Genomic DNA, 23863 nt, shown 5'->3' with positions numbered 1-23863 from the left:
TACATTGGAGGACTGTATACAGAAGAATGGGAATTGTGAAGATGACATAAAAGAACTACCGGACTTGCTGGTATTGCATTTGGAAAACTATGCAAGGTCTGGAAGGCTCAAGACATTTCAATAAAAATGAAAATCAGCATATCTGAGACAATTGTCATACTGCTGCTCAGACAGGTTGGAATGTTGGACTATGAAGAAAGCTGATGAACGAACTATATTGACTGCAAAATGAAGTGGCTGAGGGAAATACTGAGTTACAAGAAAGAAAAACATAAAAAAGGAAATGAGAAGATAGCTGTTACAGACAATCCAAAACAGATGATTGTGATAGCTTGGATTTGTGTCAAGAATGGACCTGGAAAAGATACCATACCTGACAATACATATCAAAGTGCAAGGACGTAGAAGACAGGAAGACCAATGATGCATTGGATTGACATGATAGAGAATGACATAGAATAAAAAGGTTTAAGGATTAACTAAGCCACAAAGCTGGTACAAGACAGAAAGACGGGAAACACTTCATTCAGTCCCATCGTCTCTTCTGAGCTGACGGACAGGAATCAAAGAGAAGAAGACAGAAGACCCTTTTTATACAGAAGTACAGTGATATTCATATTCTAGGAGCATGTTTAAACCTATGTTAAATTGAGTGTTTTTTTCCCCCACGAAAGAAAGATAAAATGGGAGGTCTTGTTCCAAACTAGGTCACTGGAGAGAAATGTTCATTTGTGGCTCTTATCTGGTAGAGCAGCAGTGACATTCTGGCAAATCAGAATAAATTTGAGCAGCCTTCCCACTAAACTTAGGGCTCATCTGAGATCTACCTAACTATCTGACTAGGTTTATCAATTGGTTGGTTTTACCATGGCTACACAATTTGAGTCTCTCTGTGTAACCCCTCTCTACACACTTTTCCCAAACATGCAATCACACATGTATTTGAGGATCTGAGTTGTATCATCCACTCAGCGGCCACTCAGAAATATACAATAGCTTTGCCAGAATATATCTTTGTTCTCTCAGGGCCTGATTTTAAGTCCTTAGATGTCAATAGGAGTCTTTCCACTGATCTGACCTTCAAAGATGTATTAGCATAGAATCATAGGACTGGAAGGGACCTCGAGAGGTTATCTAGTCCAGTCCCCTGCACTCATGGCAGAAATGGTCTAGATAATACTTAGCCCTGATAGGGGTTTGTCTAACCTGCTCTTAAAAATCTCCAATGACGGAGATTCCCAACCTCCCTAGGCAATTTATTCCAGTGGTTAACCACCCTGACAGTTAGGAACGTCCAACCTAAACCATCCTTGCTGCAACTTAAGCCATTTGCTTCTTGTCCTATCCTCAGGGGTTAAGAAGAACAATTTTCCTCCCTCTTTCTTGTAACGACCTTTTATGTACTTGGAAGCATAATTATACATGACTAATTTGCTCATGGAGTTTGATCCTGTACCACTGAAGTCAATAGAAGCTTTGCCATTGGCTTCACTTGGTGTGTGATCAGGCAAGATACTCAATTACCCCAAAACAGGGGTGGTTCTCAAAACCATGAGAAGTTTTAGCCCTATGGAGCAAGTTATTTGGATACTCCCATCAAAAACAAAATGCGACTGTGCCACATTTCCAGGCACAAGATTTTTTCCTCCAAAGTACTTGCTGGAATAAATGGTGTGCAAGAGGATTGTCAATACAGAACTCTCTACTTGTCATTTTACACACTTCTCAGATTTATCGGAGATCCAAAAAAGAAAATTAAGCATTCAGGGACATGTGTGGCTTTGTGGCACTTCTGAAAACTGTGATGTCCTAGAACAATGAATATTCATCCATATATATAGTTTATTCACTTGTGCAAACAGATATGAGGACTTACCTCTGTGTTATATGAAGTTATTAAAGTATAATCAAGTGAAACTTGCTAATACAAGTTAGAACTGTTTTATTTAATTCATTAACACAAGAAAATTCAGCTGAATGAAAGCTGCTTATCAGATGAAAAAGAGGATTGCAATATTATATGATGTGTATCACACCTCTCAGTGGAACAAAAGGCATTTATCCACTAAGAGATGAGATAGCTGAAAAGGAAGTTTGTGACAAGTCTTAAACCACTTTGGTGCTTCTAAGCGAACCTAGCATATAGAACAACATACACCTCCAAAACAGCCCCTTGTATCAGGAATACAGCCTTTGAAATTCTGTCATTCCATTGGCCATAGAATTTTGACCACCAGAGAAAGCATGTAGCAAAATCTAACAGTAAACTTTGGTGAGCCACATGACACAAAATGCTGCCACTGTAACGGTGAAATGTTGTAACGCAGACTGTTAGAAACACACCATCTTCTTAAAATCTAGTCTGTTTAAAAGAAAGTGTTTAAAAGTAGTTTCACATGCCACATCTGCCCCCAAATCACTTTTCTATGTTTACTATTGTTTTCTCTCTCCTGTTGCAGTGTGGAAGGCTAGGTCTACACTACCCGCCTGAATCGGCGGATAGAAATCGACCTCTCGGGGATCGATTTATCGCGTCCCATCGGGACGCGACAATCGATCCCCGAATCGACACTCTTACTCCACCAGCGGAGGTGGGAGTAAGCGCCGTCGACAGGAAGCCGCAGAAGTCGATTTTGCCGCCGTCCTCACAGCGGGGTAAGTCGGCTGCGATACGTCGAATTCAGCTACGCTATTCACGTAGCTGAATTTGCGTATCTTAAATCGACTCCCCCCTGTAGTGTAGATGTACCCGAAGACTCACACAAACAGAGGAAACAGACTGGATATACAGAAGCAAGACCAAACATTACTACACACAGACTGCTCTCAAATGCATGAAGTAAAGAAAATGAAAAACCAAAAATAATTTATCTAATCTTTCAACTTCAATTGTTATGTGAACAATAGTAAGTGAAAATATTCAGATAGAAGTGGATTTGTTGTTCAAGTAATAAGAGCTTTCAAAACAGCCAAGATTGCATTTCATGTGTGAACACTCTTGTGAACAGTTATTTACACTGTTGTTCATGGGAAGCAAGAGCACGGTGAACAAGCCTGTAGATAAAAAACTTGCTCATCTGAATATCTGTAAATTTAAAGGGATTATGAATACTAACCAAATGAATTGGTCGCATATGTTTGCAAGCAGACTGTCCAATCTTAAAATTACACTGTTTGATACCAAAGAGAAGTTAAATAAAGTGGAGTCTGCCCTGCTACACATTTTTGCCCCTGTTAAGATTTTCCTTTTACTGCCCCTGCTTTCAGGGTCACTTACTGGCACATAACTTCCATTATCATTTACATCACCTCTGAAATTGGCCAAATTAGTTTTCAAAGAATAAAAGATACTTCAGAAACCATGGACCCAAATCTGCCACCTTTAGTCACACTGAGCAGTACCTTGCTTTGGGCCAAGTGCAAATGGCTTTAATTGGACTACTCCTGGAGCAAGGCACTACCCAACCGTGAGTAAGGATGGCAGAATTAGATCCATTCATTGAGCAATTCTAATTTATTTTTAAAAGTTTTAAGCATAATGCTAGATACTGAATGTATAAAACAAAGGGAGCTACAGTATAAAGTATTGTGTTAAAAATATTATTCTTAATTTGCAAGATGGAAACCATTGATTTTTGTTATAAAATACAGTAATGTAATCCTGTTAAAGTCTAATAGAAAAAGAAAGTACATGGGCCACTATATATAGAAAGTTAAATACAAATTAGGAGCAAATACTGGCTCAGTCAAAGCACCACAAATTTCTTTAACACTTACACAATTTAGATGAACAATATTTTCATTCATTCACACAGTTCAGTATAAATATAAAACAAGGTACCCCTTAAGCATTTTAAGTAACAAATTAAACATTTACATTTTTTACTGTGCAGTGAGGCTTAACATTTATGCAGCTTCAAAACCAAAGTACAGCCTCAAGGGACGCCTCTCCACTGACAAATTAATACCTTAGAGAATAGAGCTGAATGGTGGCAATGAACTCATTTGTTCCCCCCAATAATGAAGAATGACTCTTTCTTTACCACATCTGTGACTGTTGCTATGGTGACCCAGACTTACCTCATTGCTTCTCGAAGTGCCCCACGTTCACTAAGAGTCGTATGCTTGATGTCATCAAAATTATTTTCTAGCGTCTCACAGTTCTGCAATAAATGGAAAAATCCACATTAGATTCTTAAGCAGCATTCTAGCATCATAAATTATATTCACTGTAGAGCAAACATAACTGATTTATATTGTTTATATATTCACGCAAATTATGCATTCTGTTTTAATTGCATAGAAGTCATTAAAAGCGACACTGTGAATTCAGTAACAAAGTAAGAACAAAAGCTTATGATATGGTTGTCATGGAAATCCTTTTATCAGTGTTCTATAGAGTGGTATATAGAATTTTCTTCTTTATCAATTTTTTTGGAGGAATAACAGATGTGTTCTTTTGCAGTAAAAAATGATACAAAACTACTGTTATAACTAACAGGCAAACTTACAAATGTGGCAAAGTAGAATTACAATATGCTGAATTTAGACATCATAATCTATACATTAAATTCCGTACAAATGAAACATTCCATATTACATGAAAAGACTAATCAACCTAAATACTATGAGTTTCAAAATGTTGTAGCAAACTTTAAGATAATCTGTTTATAAAGATATCACAACAGCTGATTACGTTTTTTTTTTCCAAACTGAAGAAGCGAAGGCTCTAGTATTTCCAAATGAAAAGACTGTAGTATTTCCATTTCATTAAAATGAAATTAGCATTTTTGTGAAAATATTTTTTTTTTTTAAATTATACCAAAATAGGCTTCTCCTTATGTAATCTGTTAATTCTTAGCAAACATATAGCAAGCTCCACTATTCAGAGTGTTGCCCTTTTTTCCTCTACAAATTCCTATTGAAACAACAGGCCTGATTCTCTATTGCTATGTACCTTCTGAAGTCATTTTTAACTTTGCAAAATGAGTACCTTTTGGGAGGCATAATATTGAGTTTTAGAGAAATACAACACAAATATTATTACTATTATTCAATTACTATTTTCATTGCACACTTATAATTGCTAAAGTAACAATGTTTATCAGAATCAAAATTCAGCTTACACAAAACAATTCACATTTTGAATTTAATTATTTACATTTTATTCTTATTTTACATGTAGTTTATCATTATTTATAATATATAGATGAATTTTACAGTGCACATCTTAAAAGATAAAAAAGGACAAATGGAACACATGAACGTAATATACCCTTCTCTTCTGTCAACACATTTTACATTTTCATAATTATATCCAATCTATGCCTATCACAATTATTATATATATCTTGCATGAAAGAAAAAAATACTATTCAGGCTTCTGTATGTAACTTTATTAAAAGGTCTTATCAGCTTGTCCAGCTAATATCAAAATTAGTCTTTTACTTTGAACTAATGCTACAGAAATTAATACATACTATTAAACAGCTTACTGTACATGCAATAAAAAAATTCAAATCAGTAAAAATAATTCGAAATAAACTTACATGAGTAAGGAACTTTCTCCATGTCATCTCTTTTTTTAAATGCCATTTAAAACCCACTACATGCTACCATACTACCAAGATGGTCATTGGATTAAGTTTTTTCCTCACATGCAGTATAATCAGTACTCCTTTGTATGGTAAAATCCTTCTCACCACACTCAGTTGGTCAACGAGAGTACTCAAGTCAGTACTCTCAGTTTAAGTCAGTAAGGCAAGCAGAATTTAGCCCTACAAGAAAATATTTCTTTATTTAGATTTGTGTGCATTGTTCTTTGGGCTGTAAACTCATATACGGACAGGTCAATTCTATAAAATACATCTGAGAAATTCAATTTGGCAATGCCAGTATTTCATAGAAATGTAAGGCTGAAGGAACCTCAAGAGGTCTTCTAGTCTATCCCCAGGGCTGTGGCAAGATTAAGAATCCCAGACTATCCCTGTCAGATGTTCGTGCAACCTGTACTTAAAAACCTCCAATGATGGTGATTCCATATAAGCGCTCCTGATCCACCATAACCCCCAAACAAAGCTGTGTGAATAACTGATTTATTTTTTTTTTTTTTTGGTTTGCTGGCAATTCTGAAACACACACACACACACACACACACACACACAAATACACTTTTCAGAAAACCAAGTAGTAAACGCAATTTATTTTGGGTCAAATAAAACATTTATTTTGACCCGAACCAAAATGTTTTGTTCTGATTTTGACATTTATATTTATTTTTAAAAAACCTAAAGGAAATTTCAACACAAAAAGCTATTTCAAATCAAAGAATCTAAATGCTATTTCAAAAATGACAAAACACAATCTTTTCAATTTTTATTTTTTTTTAAACTTTTGTTTGTTTGTTTTTAAACATTTTTGCTATATGTACACAAATTCATGACATTTTTCATGTGACCCAAATCTGCATTATTTGCCAACCAAAGTTTTGGGCAATACATTTTCTCCAGGTCTACTCAACACTAAATGCTTCTTCAGAACCAAATGAAATCAGACTTTCTACTCCTCCAAAAAAACTGGGGTAAGAGACGGGATTTGGGGCATGCCAAACTCAACAGCCAAAGCTCTGTTGCTCAAAAGTGAAGGAGGAAGATAAGTTCAAGAGCACAGGGCCCTTCATTGAGAACACCGTACTTCCAGCCATAGTTGGACACCATCTAGGAACCATGAGCTGGAATATTGTGGGTATAAAATATGAGGAGAGAGACACAGGAAAATCATACAGGATTTTACAGAGCAAAATCAGCCCCCTTTCAATTGCACCTGTAAACAAACTGGAATACATTACCAGCAGTGCTCCATAGATTCCAAGTGGAAAGCACTGCTAAGTACCACCAGAGTCTGCTCTAGCCAACTTTTCCTCATGGTCTATGTAGAGCACATTACGTTTATTTAGTTGGAGAGTAACAAAGGTGGTAAATCCACAATCAAAGAAAAGTCTGCAATCTTCTAGCCTAGGAACGGGCTAACGAATAATCCCCCTTGACATGCAAGAGTAGCCAAGGAATCAACAAGGCACCCAATTTACAAACCTAGACCAATAAATGCAATCTCCTTTTTTTGAGACAGAAGATCTTACTCCTGTCATTTCCATCAATTGCTTTCAACCAACATTACCTTTGCCTTTCCCAGTTTGAACTGCAGCCAACTAGCTCTCATCCAAGGCCCAATCTTGGCTAGACACTGGAAGAGCCATCAACTTCACCATGCAAAGCAGATGAACTAGAGACACATGTGTGAACTAGGACAAGCATCCCATACCACTTAATTATCCCCCCCCCCCGTGGTTTTTCACACTTGTGAGTGGACACAGCAGTACACCTCAGGAGTGAGCCCTAGGGTCAGCAGAGCAATCATCCAATCCTCTGAGAGAAAACAGAATGGACCCACTCCATCCACACCTATCAAGGTATTCAGGTGCACCTTTACGGTGTATACAAGAATCAGCATGGACACTTGATTTCTTTAACCATTTCTGAAAAGATATCACTGTCCCACAAGACAAGTACAGTCTTTTATTGTGATCATACATAAAGCCTTTCAGCACCCCTTGCAAACACATAAAAGCATAAGACCTTGTTGATCAGTCAAGCTCAGATATGACTTTCACCACCAGTTCTCACAGCTATTTAAAAATACCTTTTCAGGGGAGAATGGCAATTGTGTATGGTTTGCAACTATCATTCCTAATTAGTGGGATTCAATAATCAAAGTAACTTTGTTCAAGGCCTTGAATTTTCTGGATATCCGTGAAGTACTCGAAAAGGAAAAGGACACTCAGCCCAAGGAATCTTATCCACTTGTATGTGGGGATCAGAAACGGAATCCTCGGTCTGCAATAGCTGGGGTGAAACTGCTGCAAGGCCACTACTGCAGTATATGGGCAGAAGTAGCAGCAGCAGGCTGTTGCTTCCCCACAAAAATGGAAAACGAACACCTGCCCAATGGTCACTCGTTACCAATGATTCCAAAGATATAAGTAAATAAAAATTAAAGTCAGCTTTTGGCTGAAACCAAGCGTAAAAAATTTCAGCCAACAAAAAAGAGTTTTTCAAAAAGTTATGAACATATGAAAACAGGAAGTTCTAATGCAAGTCTAATCATGCTCTTCACTACAGCACTGGCAAATGCCACAACTTTGACAAACCATGATCAGGATGAATTGTACATTCAGAAGTCTAAAAGGGAAAAAAAGGATAAAACTCACTGTACTGTATATATCAATAAAGGATAGATTAATATCATAAATATATTGCATAGGACAGTTGTATTTTTTTGGTCCATGACACTGCAAAGACTTAACTATAATGAGCAATTAAACTCCCAGGTGTTCAGGTTTCAGCAGCAATTATAGTAGAAAATGTAACCACAAGCAATGAAAAAAAATTGTCTTTGGTGGCTTTCTGCCAAGTTTTTCCCCATGGGTCTAGATAAGGTCTAAAAGTTTCATGTGCGATGGAATAATTATATAGTATTTTATATCTTAGTTCTGTTAACATTCATATAGTGCTATATGATACCAAATCAAACAACACCCCAAAGAGGTTTATGATAGAAAGCAAATACAAGGAGACATGATTAAAGTCAAAACTAAATGAAACAAGGTCATTAGACGTCGTGCTATTATTCATAAAACCAAAAGGAAATGAAAGCCTAAAGTCTATTTAAAAAAAATTCTAACATAAATCACTTCAAACAAAAGGTCAGGTTTCAGGTTCTGAAATGAACTGGAAGTGAGAGGGACTGGAAAGAAGTTCAGATACATAAATAAGTGGTTTATTTAATAGATATTAGACCTGAACTAAAGCGTACTACTGTATCAAAATGGAAAAAAATTCTCGGAGACTCAAGGCTCCATTTCCACAGGGAATAAATTGAACCCCTTAAATTTCATCCTGTCTCTCTACAAAATAATAATAATTACCACATTTAAATAAACCCATTATCACATGTGAAAAAATACAAAAGTTCACCATTCTATACTAGTTCTTTATGACTATACAGGTTACTACAGAAAGACTAAATATAAGAACATTGAATACAAAGAGAATATTACAATAATACCACTGAAAAAAATATAACAGTCCTTCTCACCCTCCCCCAGTCCCCACCCAAGAGCTGCCAATGACTGCAGGAGGTGGGTAATTGTCCTGGTCACAACCCAGAAAATCCCCATCCTTCAGATTCACTGAACATTGGCATCATCTGATGGCTTCCCCAACCCACTAATGGAGCTTGAATCTGTGCCACAGGGAACACAGGAAGGAAGGCACGTTATGGGAGCAAAGCAAAGAAAATTGATGGGGCACCTGTACAGTGAGGGATGAAGAGGAAGGGTGGATCTCGGGAAAGAAGGGAGATGAATTAAAAAACCCTAACACTAACATGACCTGCACCTAACATAACCAGGAACATTTTGCTATCATTTGTCTATTGCAATTTGTCTGCCTTATCTATATAGATTGTAAGATCTTTTGGGCAGTGACTGTGTCTCCCTGAACTATATTTGCACCACACCTAGCACATTTTTAACTAATAAATAACAATAGCAACTTGAGATCTGAACACAAACTTCACAATGTGGGACTCTGCCTCTACAGGCTGAGCAAGGCCAAGGACTCCAAAACACCTTCAAACATGGAGGAAATTCAGAATTTCCCAAATCAGGCCCTTGACTGTTAATAAGGGTTGAACTAATGAGAAGGCTTACACCAGGTGTAAGAATTACACTGGCTACAATTTTTGAGAAGTCGTCTGCTTCAGAGACACAATGTGCTATTTATTATGTATTTTGATGTGCTGAATTCAAATATGACAATTAAAACAACTGATTGGCTACTGTTTCTAAGATATTTAAATTTTTACATTTTATATCTATGTATATTGTGTAGATAGTAGAGTTTTAATCATAAATTGTAAACCTAGGTCTTTTCATATGTTTATGGTTGCTTTACATGATAATATTTCACCTGTCCTGTTTATGTAACACTTTAAAAATCAGCAAAAGGGTTATATAAATAAAATTTATTATGAAACAAAAGGCAAAAAACTATTATGTACATAGTTTAGTCCTATTCAGGGTCTACTCAGCGCTTCTTGGCTTGGCTCTTGTATGCCTTGAGGAGGTTTTCCACCAACAACCTGTAGTTGTCTGCCTTGTTGTTTCCTAGAAAATTTATTGCCACTAACTGGAAGGCTTTCCATGCCGTCTTTTCCTTGCCACGCAGTGCATGGTCAAATGCATCATCTCGAAGAAGTTCACGAATCTGAGGACCAACAAAGACACCTTCCTTTATCTTAGCTTGACTTAATCTTGGAAATTTTCCACGGAGGTACTTGAAAGCTGCTTGTGTTTTGTCAATGGCCTTGACAAAGTTCTTCATCAGACCCAGCTTGATGTGAAAGGGTGGTAACAAAATCTTCCTTGATTCAACAAGTGGTGGATGCTGAACACTTTTCCTCCCAGGCTCCAATGACTGTCAGAGTGGCCAATCTTTCTTGATGTAGTGGGAATCTCTTGCACGACTATCCCATTCGCAGAGAAAACAGCAGTACTTTGTGTATCCAGTCTGCAGACCAAGCAAGAGAGCAACAACCTTCAAATCGCCACAAAGCTGCCACTGATGTTGGTCATAGTTTATGCACCTCAAAAGTTTTTTCATGTTGTCATAGGTTTCCTTCATATGGACTGCATGACCAACTGGAATTGATGGCAAAAGACTGCCATTATGCAGTAAAACATAAGACTCATCTTCGATGAATCGATGAACAGTCTCCACACATCTGGATCGTGAACGATGTTGAGGGCTGCCATCACACCATCGATGTTGTTGCAGGCTACAAGATCACCTTCCATGAAGAAGAATGGGATAAGATCCTTTTGACGGTTACGGAACATGGAAACCCTAACATCACCTGCCAGGCGATTCCACTGCTGTAGTCTGGAGCCCAACAGCTCTGCCTTACTCTTGGTTAGTTCCAAATCCCTGACAAGATCATTCAGTTCACCTTGTGTTATGAGGTGTGGTTCAGAGGAGGATGGGAGAAAATGTGGATCCTGTGACATTGATGGTTGGACCAGAAGTTTCATCCTCTTCCTCGTCTGACTCAAGTGAGAATGATTCTGGTGCATCAGGAACCGGCAGTCCTTCTCCGTGGGGTACTGGGCGTATAGCTGATGGAATGTTTGGATAATGCACAGTCCACTTTTTCTTCTTTGACACACCTTTCCCAACTGGAGGCACCATGCAGAAGTAACAATTGCTGGTATGATTTGCTGGCTCTCTCCAAATAATTGGCACTGCAAAAGGCATAGATTTCCTTTTCCTGTTCAACCACTGGCGAAGATTTGTTTCACAAGTGTTGCAGCATATGTGTGGGGCCCACCTCTTGTCCTGATCTCCAATTTTGCAGCTAAAATAAAGGTGATAGGCTTTCTTAACCATAGTGGTTATACTGCGCTTTTGTGATGCAAAAGTCACTTCACCACAAACAGAGCAGAAGTTATCTGCACTGTTCACACAAGTACAAGGCATCTCTGCTCACTTTGGCTAAACAGAAATGTGTCCCTTTGCAAAATCAAACACTGACAAATAAGAGAGCATGACACTGTATGATTTCTAGAGCTGATATAGCGCAATTTATTCAGCAGAGTGATGTAAGCTTTGTTATGATTGCATCATCCATGACTTCTAGGAATAACATGATGCAAGTCATATCATGTATGACGCAATACCAGCTTCAGATTGCATCATTCATTGTTTTGCCTAAAAAGCAAATACTGTCCAAACCCAGTCATAGATTTATTCATAGATCCAGTCAAAGATGTATTTTAGTCATTTCTGGTTTCAATTGAGATCCCTTCCCTTTATAACTCACTTATCCTCCGCCATTCCCAAGTCAAGGGTCGTATATACTGACCCAATAGCATATCTTGAAAACTAGAGCCAATCAACAATTTTAAGCATCATTTTCGTTCTCAGTGACCCAGAATTAGTAAAGTTTGACTACATTTATTTCAGAAGCATTTTGGCTGTAGAGCAGTGTTACCTGTGTGTTAGGGTTGTGACAGAAGTGAAGTCTTACTTTCAAAAACATTCTTCTAACCCTTCAACAGCCTCATGCTTTTGTAAAGTGGTCTGTACTTCCTGGCTGTGCCCTGCCTTTTCTTCAGTTACTGTTACAAAAGTGATTCTTTATTGAAGCTCCTAGCTCAAAGCCAGATCCTGAAGTACCTTCTGGCTCTGAAACTCACAGAGTATCTAAAACACATTCGTGCTGCCTAGTGTCATCACACAGAGTCTCCCCAAGTCACAGCAGGCACTGTTACTACACTACATCATGGAGGGCTTAGGAGTCTGAGTTTTGACAAGATCATTATCCCATAACCCAAGCTAAACCATCCTGAGAGCTACTACTGATCAAGGAACTGATCCCACTCCCACTGAAATCAATTGCAAATCTCTCATTGACTCAGATGAGGGCAGGATCACGCTCTAAGCCATTTTCTGGTAGTTTAACTGTATCTTGAAATACTTTACATAAGAATTTCAAAGATATCAGTATTACAGATAAGGTCTTACACACATTTCTAGGTAGTTGGGGAAAAAAATCTTTTGATCTGACAATAGCTGTAAGACCTATTCTAAAGCTGCCTGTATCACTGAAGTTGAGTAGATATCTTATCCTACTTGACATGCTGCAAATCAAAAGGTTTTTTTTTTAAATACCCTCTACCTTTTTGTGGAGAGGGTCTTTAGGTGGAAATACTATTGTCCAGTGGGACTACTGAATTCTTGAAGTTAAGAGGTACAACATTATTTTAAGAAATATTAACCACTTTGCTTAGGAAGATCAAGCTTCCTCCAAACATTTATGGAGACAAATTCTACAATGTTTACTGAGGAAAACCTCCCATAATATCGATATGAATGTTACTTTAGTAAAGACTGCAAGAAATGTACAATGATTCCTGTCTCTAAAAAATTAGCAGTTCTAACCTTTTGGGGCTTGAATTTTCTGTTGCTGCTGATGCTAGAGCATGATGCTTTAAAGGGTGAACTTTCATGCCCCAACTCCTACCTTAAAAAAAGAAGTACATAAACATGGTTTCAGTTAAAAATATAATATTCTTCAGATATTTGACATATGAGGATATCTAATTTTTTTTCATTAATGGCCAGATCTCAAGACCACGGAAGTGAATGGGAATCTTTCCATTCATTTCAACTGGCATTACATCTGATAAATGACATCGGTGTAAAGCCTCAAACAAGACCTATACATAAACTATTGCTTATTTTAAAATCCAAAAGCCTGCTTCAGTAGCAAATGGTGAATAATTTTCAATATTCTGAGTTTAGAAGTACTGAGTATATGGGGTTATTTGTTTTCAAAAGTTGCCTTGCTTCCTAGGGAAGCGATATGAGATTTGTTCCAAGTGTAGGTATTGCTTTAGCAGTTACATCCTCATTGCATAAGTGGGGTTAATTGCTGTGCTCTGGAGGTTTATTTCTTTGCAACGATAATAAAAATGTTCCAAGTGTTCGTGCTGTTTTATTAATTTTTTTCTTTGCCCACTTTACTCCAACAGGTACATCTCAAAGAACATTTCTGTGGGGAAAAAAATCTATCATTAAACAACAAGTTTGGATCCAATAGTGATTGTTTTCATTTTAGCATTTTTTTTCTTCCACCAATTCACAGGATGATAATCAAACATTTCCTTTTCTTAAATCAGAAGAAATCTCAGCAGCAAAGTCTAACTGTGCCTGTCTGTTCCACAACAGAGGAAGAGCATAAACAATTTTGCCACTTGAGAACCCCCTTTAAAGTAAAGAACTCTGGATGCTATGTTACAAATCAGCACTTGCATCTCTCTTCTGCTCTGTTTGTTATCATAGGGAAAACCGAGTTTTCTATTCCTGTGTCATATCAGACAGAACCAATAACAGAAAAGGGACCAAGAGACTGAACTGCAATTTAGATTTCAACCACTGGATCTCAACATCCTACCCTTACTTTCAAAAATTAGGAGCCTTAGGGTACATCTACACTACAGCAGGGAGTCGATTTAAGATACGCAAATTCAGCTACGTGAATAGCGTAGCTGAATTCGACGTATTGCAGCCGACTTACTCCGTTGTGAGGACGGCGGCAAAATCGACTTCTGCCGCTTTTTGTCGGCGGCGCTTACTACCACCTCCGCTGGTGGAGTTAGAGCGCCGATTCGGGGATCGATTGTCACGTCCCGATGGGACGCGATAAATAGATCCCCGAGAGGTCGATTTCTACCCGCCGATTCAGGCGGGTAGTATAGACCAGACCTTAGTTTGAGGTTCTCCTGCTTATGTCAGTTTTGAATAGGACATGGCTTCAGGATCCCAGAAACACTGATTTAGACTTCTACATAAAAACTATTAAGCACTTTCAGAAACTTTCTGGCCAAAATTTTTAGAAGGAAATCACTCAAGGCCAGATTTTCAAAATGACTCAGATCCCATGTAGGCAACAAAATAAGTGACCAGATTTTCAGACAAACTGAGTAGGTTAGGCACTGAGTAGGTTCGATGCCCATTGATGTTCTAATGACAGCTGCTGGGTGCTGATCACTTTTAAAAACCTGGCCCTTATTTAAGTGGCTAAATGGAACCTGAGCTCTTTGGGAAATCAGCCCTACTTGTGGGTGTTGAGCACTTGGAAATTTGGCCTTGAACTTGTTTCAAAATCTGTCTTTACATTGCCAAACCCCTTGTTTCAAGAAGTTACTGACTGAGTCACCTAATTACTATTAGTATAATACCCACACTTGATAGGCTTAGCAAGGCACTCTGAATTTTAGTCACTTTAGAAGTGTTTTCATTTTTTGCCTTGTAATATATTTGGCTCTCAAACCTCAAAATTGCAGTACAAACATTAACTAATTAATCCTCACATCACCCTTGAAGTAGATAAGTATCATCCCAATTATATAGGGAGGGAAACTAAAGCAGAGAGAGAGAGAGAGACTACATGACTTGCCCAAGGCTACCCAGCATGACAGTGGCAGAGCCAAGGTTAGAAGTTTTTCAGTTCCCAGTCCTATGCTTAGCTCAGAATGATCACTGCCAAAAGAAGCTGACAGCTGAAATTGCACACCGTTAAAGCAAAATAGATATGATTACAATTCCACTGAGGAAACTAAACTGGTGCCAAAATTCCTCTCTCTTGGAGGGCCGATCTGCCCAGAGATGCCAGAGAATACTCAGTATTTAGGATTACTACTTCCAAAATGTTAGTATTGGTAGAAAGCAACAGAGAGTCCTGTGGCACCTTTAAGACTAACAGATGTATTGGAGCATAAGCTTTCGTGGGTGAATGCCCACTTCGTCGGATGCATGTCCGACAAAGTGGGCATTCACCCACGAAAGCTTATGCTCCAATACATCTGTTAGTCTTAAAGGTGCCACACGACTCTCTGTTGCTTTTTACAGATCCAGACTAACACGGCTACCCCTCTGATACTTGACAGTATTGGTAGAGCAACTTTACATTTTCTGAGCCACATGCCCACTTCTGTAGCAATGTTTGTGGAAAAACAGGAGTGGCATGAAAAGATCTGCTGCACAAAATGAGAGAACCTTGCTCAACAACATGGTTCTGAGTCTGCATGCCTGGCCTAACATTACAAAGTGAATCAGGTGTGTCAATAAAGTGATAAACAGCATTGGAAAACCAACATGCATCCCCTCTACCCCCATCACACCCTTGGTGCTATTCTGCAGTTTCCTCCAGAACTTTCACAATCTTGAGTCTGTTACCCATGCTGTCAATGGTTGTGTAATGGCATGCTGAGCTCCATCCATACTGGTATTTAGGCTACCCATCATAAGTAACTTGCTAACATTGTTTTCTGCATAAGTTACTGAAGTTTACTGGGGGGGGGGGGGATTTGACCCCTCCCGCTTGATCACAGGCAACATCCCCTTTTCCTCTATGTAAGGAAACATCGCAGATAATATGGCACATGGGGCACCTTCTTGTAATTCAATGTGGTGTCTCACCATACTTCTTAGCTACCTTTATCTAGGGCAGTGATTTTTTAGAGCTCTTTCCAACAAAAGCTGCTATTTTCATTTCCCCTCTACCACTTGCAGATCATAGGAATATATGGATGTCTGTGTTTAGGTTCTAGTCTTGTTTAAATACAAATTATTGATATTAGTCATAGAGAATAGGGTTTCTCACTGTACATAATAGACATGATCCGAAGCCCACAGAAGTCAAGGGGACTTATTCTATTAACTTCAATGGAATTTGGATCAGGCCCTATTAGAGTTTCTTTTCAAACACACTCTAGTATAACAAGCAAGAACATAAAGACATGTGGTATGTTTGCTCTGAATTTTCTAAAGTGACCCGCAGCTGAGTATTCAGTAGTGCACACTGAATGCATATGCACCTAGATTTTTGGATGCTGAATTTGAGACAGCTTATGCCTGATTTTCAAGACCTGCAGCTTCCACTGTAGATTTATTAACATCTTTGCAAATCAGGCAAAAGATGTCTCAACTTGGGCTCCAAAACAAACAAACAAACAAAAAAGGACGGAAAAAACCAACCCATGTGGACATGAAAATGTGGGACATACTGTATTATCAGCTGCCTTAAAAACATTTATTACACTCAGACAGTGGGCTTCTAAGGATGATTTTATAATGAATATGGAGTGTATATTTCCCTATTGATCTGCTTACTGATATATAAAATGTTAGCACTGATAATCACTTGTTATTCTGGAAAATCTCTGAATTATTTAATCAGTAGAAAACTTTAGAAATAACTGCCTTGTGTTTTATAAACCCGAAGCAAATTTATAAAAGGAATTTAAACTGTAATATATTGCTGCAAGGATAATTATTAAGGGAAAACACAGCTGACATTTTCTGATTTATGCACACAATCAGAGATGGAGTCCAAGGACTGTGACATAATTATCTTCATGCTAACAATTTTTGTAAATCTCTTGACAGAATTTTAGCTAATTTTAAAATGCCTTCTGAAGATTAGCACTTAAAATTGTTGGGGAAAATAGCACAATTTATTAGCAAGGGTATAATTGTAAACCTTCCAAATACTCATTGTGAATATCATTTAGACAGTAACTCCTGCTTTAGCAGCTGGTATATAAGACTCCAGTTTATGGAATCTTGAAACAACAGAGAGTGGAATCTAATTAAACAGGATTACATGCCAAACAAAAATTATTAAAAACAGACTAATAGACAATTGTTATGAATTTAGACATCTATGCTAACTTCTTTCAATATGAACTTATGTAACTGTTAAAGCAAAAGCTTTGTTCCTATAAAACCTAGACACTCTTAGCTTACTTTTTCTTTTTTTCTTTTCTTTTTTTTTTTTTTGGACTTGGAACAGATTGCCTTTCTACACTGAAACACCACAAAAAGCTAAATGGTGCCATTGATCTCCTTTCACAGATTAAGCACCCATCTGCTATTGGATAAAATGATTAAAACATACATTTTTCATTTATTGTAGTGTTGCTGCTATGATTCATTACAATTATACAGTTGTTATATTCGTATATAGGAAAACCCCTAGAAACTTTGCTATAGTAACATAAATTAGATCACATAGATGCCATTTGCTAAAGGGTAACCTAGCATCCATTTGATTCATCCATGGAATATGCTCTTTTTAAAAAAAAAATGTGTTTGATACATATTGTAAAACTGTACGTTCTGCATAATAAAGACCTACTAAATTCCTCCCTATTTGCTATGACTCCTTCTGGTATGTTCTCAAGGGGTTCTTATTCCAAAACAGGGAGTAGAGGCAGCTTAAAACGATACATGACCAGCTGTTCACTAAGAAAAGAAATCTAATTTTTATTTTTTTAAATGTACCTATTCCTATTATCTTGAGAAAGACTATCTTGAGCCCTAGGGTGTTTACATAACATTTGACACTACATCATTCATAATTTATGAACATTTGTTATAAAGCAATCTTTACATTACTTTATACATTCACTCTGGCCAAAAGGCTCTTTAAATGATTTTGAACATTCTACAAGAGCCATCTATATAAAACTATGTGTATCAATACATCAACAATAGCAGATACTCTTCCAATAGTAAAGGGGCCTTAAGTTTTGTAATCAATAAAAGTCAATACAAGAAAATGTGTTAACTAGGATCCTGGGTGGTAATCAATGCCTCATTAGCCTAACAGCATTAGTTTGTTCACTCAGTATTCCAGAAAAATATTCTCTTTGATGTACTGTGGCATTGTACATATATGAAAATGCGCCATATAACTCACCCTTAATGTCTTCCACATAAATATGTGGTCCCTGAAAGTGGGAGTATTTGTGTAAGAGTGGTATTGATATGAGAATGCTTTACTGAGAAAGCTGTTTTGGAACTCTACAGAAATTTTAGAAATGTTTTTAATAATATGTTAACTGTCATCAGTGCTACCAATGTAACTGGAAATTTCTAACTGTTGGAAAAGCACTTCAGATTTTACTTTCTCAATTAAAAAAAAAAGAATTCCTTAAACCTAAAAGGCAAGTAATTAAATCACAAGGTAAATCAATTACAAATTTAAAAAAAATAAAGCACCACACTATAATTTACAGTGTAACTAAAGCTGCAAAAACCCCTCCAATTTCAGTTGAGACAGCATTCTGCTAACTTTTCTGTGAGTGTAGTCCATGTGCAAATTTCAAATGGTAAATTCATAAAACTGTTCACATTCACACAAATGCAGAGTATTGTGCTTCCATTCAAACTGTTGCCAGGGCAAATGCAGACACCATGTGCTTCAGCTGGGGAACAACATATCTGATAATATTGATACAGTGAAGAGGAGAAAGACATGTCTGAAAGAAGCATTGGAACAAAGCACACAGCATAACAAACACAGAGTAGTAAACCAAAGAACCCAAGAGGGAAGAACAAAAACCTGTAGAAAATGTGGCAAGACAGCAAAGCCATTGCTGAAAACAATATCCAGCAAAAGAAGCAGACAAGACAAGAGATGCCACTAAATAGAATGCCTACTGGCCTGCAGCCTCTGAGGTGGAGAAGCTTTGTCTGAGCAAACAGGGGAAAGAAAACCTGTTAGCCCCCTTCAAGGATTGAATCCCCCTGATTTTCTTCCTTTCCTCGTGGCATTCAACTTCTTTCTGGGGTTGGGGAGGGGAGTCCTTGGACAGTTCACCAGATAGAAGGATGCAGCATTAGTACAATATCTCTTGTGCTAGTGAAGAGAAGTTTTAATCCCTTTCCCCTGTCCAAGGTGCCAATTTACAACTGGGAACAAAAGCTCAACCTTCCTTCTTTGGGGATTAAAATACAACCAGATTTTTAGGTCTTGCTGTGAGCATTTTACAAGTCATTGACTTTTGCTAATCAATGTTTTTATTCTAGAATGTTATCCTCACTGTAAGATTGGCCTGAGCATGGAGAGGGTTTTCACCTCCCTCTCAGCAGCCAGAGACCCAGTGGGTAGGTTAGGTTGTAAAATGCATAATGTTGCAATTTGGCAGGTGCCCAGTTGAATTAATTATTCAGCAACGGTCCAGTTCTCAGATGAACCAGAATCAGAAGTGAATTAGGAGGCGGCATCTTCTAAACAAGGTGGTGAATGAGGTTGGGGCTCTCAAACGTCAAACGTCTGCTGCAGCAGGGTGGCCAAACCTTTTTCCCCATACTCCCCAAACTCTCAAATGAGGGGAGGACAGTGGGTCCCAGCAACGGTGCTAGAACCAGTTTAAAGCTTTATAAGGGGTAGGGTTGAGAACAGCCCTCTCCCAGATGGTACAAATTACTTGTGGAAGATTTACCCCCACCAGATGAGTTTTTGCCAGATAGTTTACCAGATCTATTAAGTTAATGTTGTTGCCTAGTTAAACCATTTTCCTGGTGTCTTGTCTTTCTTCCTGTGGTGTCTGGGACGGTAACATGCAGGTCACCAAGCACAGTGGAAGCAATGCAGCTGGGGAGCACTTCTGATGATGCCATACCCTTAGGGGATATTATCCTCAACAGAACGGACAGTTACAAGCTTCAACCAAGAGCAAGAGCAAGATCTCCCTCCAAGAAGTCCCTTGATTTATTAAATCCTCCATACAAAACATCCAAGCACCCGTTAGGTACTGAAAGACTCAGAACTCTAGGAGTTTAACTCCACTCATTTGAGTGCAATCTCCTAACCACTGCATGTGAATGAAGGATCCCACTGTTGTTGATGTGCAGCCAAAGCTTTATTAATGTGACTGCACAGACTCACTGTGGAAATCAAAGATTAAATAGAATTATTTTACAGCACCCACCCACTCAAGTGCAGGAGAAGAAAAGCAAACTCACACTGTGTAACATAAAATATCACCCTGTATAAACTCAGCTATAATTTGTGCACCTAACAGCTAACTCACTTGTATACTCTCCCGTAATCATCCCTTGGAAACAAACAAATGACTGCAAATGAATGAATTACTGCACCAAAACAAATGAGGGGGTCCAATTTTGAAAAGCGAGGAGGGATGAAATTAGATAGAGTTTAGTCGGATGCTAGGTCCACACCACAGAACTCAACACAACAAAAGCAAAATCACCCGCTGACTTCAGGTACATCAATGGAATCCTTAAATAGTGGGTGAGCCCAAATACTTGTCAGAACACAGCTCAAGGAGGCAGCTCTGACCAACACTCTTAAGGTCTTTAAAACACAGAAGTGCTAATTTAAAGTCAATCTGCCCCTTCGTAACAAGCCAATGCAAAGAACACATGACTGGAATATTATGACTGTGATAGTTCAAATCAGCAAGTGGTCAGGGCGCTGCATACGATGAAGCAAGCCTACCGAGATAACTATAGAGGCAGAATTACAATAGGCTGCTTTAAAGAGGGGCCTCCAAGGACAGCAGCTGGAGTTGAGTTGAGAACAGCTTGGATAACAGGTGAAAACACAGAGGGACAGGCCCTCTGCACAGATGGTTTTGTAGGATCCATGAATTCTGAGTTCTGAATACCCTTCCCATTGTGCAGGAGGGGAGAGCAAATCTTGCCTCCCCTTTACCCCAATGGAACAATTAAGGGAGAACTCTGCAAGAACTGCTCCCCTCCCTGGAATATATGATGCAGTAACTGGTAAAGAAGGCAGGGTGCCCCTCCTGTGGGAACAGGGCACTACACACTTCAGTCCAATACTCAAAGAAAATTCAGATATCTGGAAAATTTTGCTTGTACAAATGAAAACAATCAATCATGTGAGGCAACATATGAAATTATAATACTAAGGCACTTCCCACTAACTGGGTGAAGAGCAGAGAAAGCAGACTGTGGATTGACTTCTATCCTGGACTACTACACAAGCTGAGTGCAGTCTTGTGGCACAACAGAAGACTTAGAGAACAATGAAACAAATTTTCCCCTGTGATATTTGAAGATCCTTACTGTAGTAGAAAGAGAGAGCCTGAGGGTACGTCTACAGTACGAAATTAATTCCAACTTATTCTATTCGAAATTTCGGAAGCAATTTTATACATTCGGTGTTGCGTGTCCCCACTAAAGTGCATGAATTCGGCGGAGTGCGTCCACAGTACCAAGGCTAGCATCGAATGTCGGAGCGGTGCATTGTGGGAAGCTATCGCACAGTTCCCGCAGCCCATTGGAATTGTGGGTTAAGCTCCCAGTGCATGATGGGGCAAAAACATTCTCGCGGGTGTTTCTCAGTGTGTGCCATCACTCGCTCCTCCCTCCGTGAAAGCTACGGCAGACGCCATACTGCCAGCAGACGGTGCAGTACGGTGCACCGCCTGTCTCCTGGTACTATGAATCCACCTCGCACGTCCTCTCATCTTTCTATCTACTCTTTTATCTAACCATTTCCCGCCTTTTTTCGGCTACCGTGAACCGAGCAGCACAGCTTCCGCCATAAACTCTGCTCTCCCGCTCTTGCACCGCTAGCTAATTTTCCATGTTGTCTGTCCTGGGCTCCCATGGAAGCTACAGAAGGTAACAATTCCCCGCTGTTTTTCGGTCATCGTGAACTGAGCTGCATAGCTTCCGCCGCAAACTCTGCTCAAGCTTCCCCCGCAAACTTTGCTCTGCCGCTCTTGCAGCTCTAGCGAGCTTCCCCACCCTGTGAAAGCTACAGAAGACAACCATTTACCGCCTTTTATCGACCATCTTGAATCGAACACCTCTCCTATGTTTCGAGCCCTTTTTCCAGGATTACCTGTGCAGGTGCCATAGCGCGGCAATCATGGAGCCCGCTCAGATCTCCGCTGCAGTTTTGACTACTGTAAATATCTTGCGCATTATCCAGCAGTATGTGCAGTACCTGCAAAACCGGGCGAGGAAGTGACGACAGTGCGATTACTGATGAGGACATTGACACAGATGTTCCTAGAAGCACGGCATGTGGCGATTGGGAGATCATGGTGACATTGGGCCAGGTTCATGCCATGGAACGCCGATTCTGGACCTGGGAAACAAGCACAGATTGGTGGGACCGCATAGTTTTGCAGGTCTGGGATGATTCCCAGTGGCTGCAAAACTTTCATATGCATAGGGCCACTTTCATGGAACTTTGTGACTTGCTGTCCCCTGCCCTGAAGCGCAAAGACACCAAAATGAGAGCAGTCCTCACAGTTGAGAAGCGAATGGCCATAGCACTGTGGAAGCTTGCAACGTCAGTCGGGAATCAGCTTGGAGTGGGCAAATCTACTGATGGGGCTGCTGTGCTGCAAGTAGCCAATGCAATCATTGACCAGCTGCTATCAAGGGTAGTGACTTTGGGAAATGTGCAGACCATTGTGGATGGCTTTAATGCACTGGGGTTCCCTAACTGCGGCGGGGCGATAGAAGGAACACATATCCCTATCTTGGCCCCGGCACACCGGGGTGGCCAGTACATAAACCGCAAGGGGTACTTTTCCATGGTGCTGCAAGCACTGGTGGATCACAAGGGACGTTTCACCGACATCAACGTGGGATGGCCGGGAAAGGTGCATGACGCTCGCATCTTCAGGAACTCTGGTCTATTTGAACAGCTGCAGGAAGGGACTTACTTCCCAGACCAGAAAATTACTGTTGGGGATGTTGAAATGCCTATAGTTATCCTCGGGGACCCAGCCTACCCCTTAATGCCATGGCTCATGAAGCCGTAGACAGGCACCCTGGACAGTAGTAGGGAGTAGTTCAATTATAGGCTGAGCAAGTGCAGAATGGTGGTAGAATGTGCTTTTGGACGTTTGAAAGCGCACTGGTGCAGTTTACTGACTCGGTTAGATCTCAGCACAATCAATATTCCAATTGTAATTGCTGCTTGTTGTGTGCTCCACAATATCTGTGAGAGTGAAGGGGAGACGTTTATGGTGGGGTGGGAGGTTGAGGCAACTCGCCTGGCGGCCAATTTCGCACAGCCAGACAACAGGGCAATTAAGAGCGCAGCAGGGCGTGCTGTGCATCAGAGAAGCTTTGAAAGCCAGTTTCACGACTGGCCAGTTGTGTTTGTTTCTCTTGAAGTTATCCGCCTCCTATATATATGAAAGGAAATAAAGTCAAAATTGTTTGAAATCTGTTCTTTATTATTTGTTGCACAACACATTGAGAGAAATCAGAAGGTAGACCGAGGGAGGAGGGGTATTAGGTTAGGGAAGGAGGAGGGAAGGACAAATCCAGAAACCAAATCAAAAGTTCGCATATGCCAGCTTTCTGCTGCTTGGGCAATCCTCTGGGGTTGAGTGTGTGGGTCCCCATGGCGCGCCGCCCCCCCCCCCCCCGTGTTC

General features: G+C 39.5%; 1 protein-coding gene across 2 annotated transcripts in view; it reads right to left on the bottom strand.

Annotated features, from left to right (window-relative positions):
* DPYD (dihydropyrimidine dehydrogenase) overlaps positions 1 to 23863 on the bottom strand; it is a 613360-nt gene that overhangs the window by 519678 nt on the left and 69819 nt on the right. Inside the window, exons 2-3 of one of the 2 annotated variants that reach the window (XM_054037743.1) lie at positions 22414 to 22557; positions 4081 to 4163 (exon numbers count right to left, since the gene is read on the bottom strand). In XM_054037743.1, the coding sequence (XP_053893718.1) occupies positions 4081 to 4163; positions 22414 to 22512 (182 nt within the window). In that variant the 5' untranslated portion in view covers positions 22513 to 22557. The remainder of the gene's footprint in view (positions 1 to 4080; positions 4164 to 22413; positions 22558 to 23863) is intronic. The other variant, XM_054037742.1, reaches the window with a different exon arrangement.

Source organism: Malaclemys terrapin, chromosome 8 (genome assembly GCF_027887155.1).
Source record: "Malaclemys terrapin pileata isolate rMalTer1 chromosome 8, rMalTer1.hap1, whole genome shotgun sequence".
Classification (NCBI taxonomy): domain Eukaryota; kingdom Metazoa; phylum Chordata; order Testudines; family Emydidae; genus Malaclemys; species Malaclemys terrapin.
This window is presented reverse-complemented; position numbering and strand designations above follow the sequence as displayed.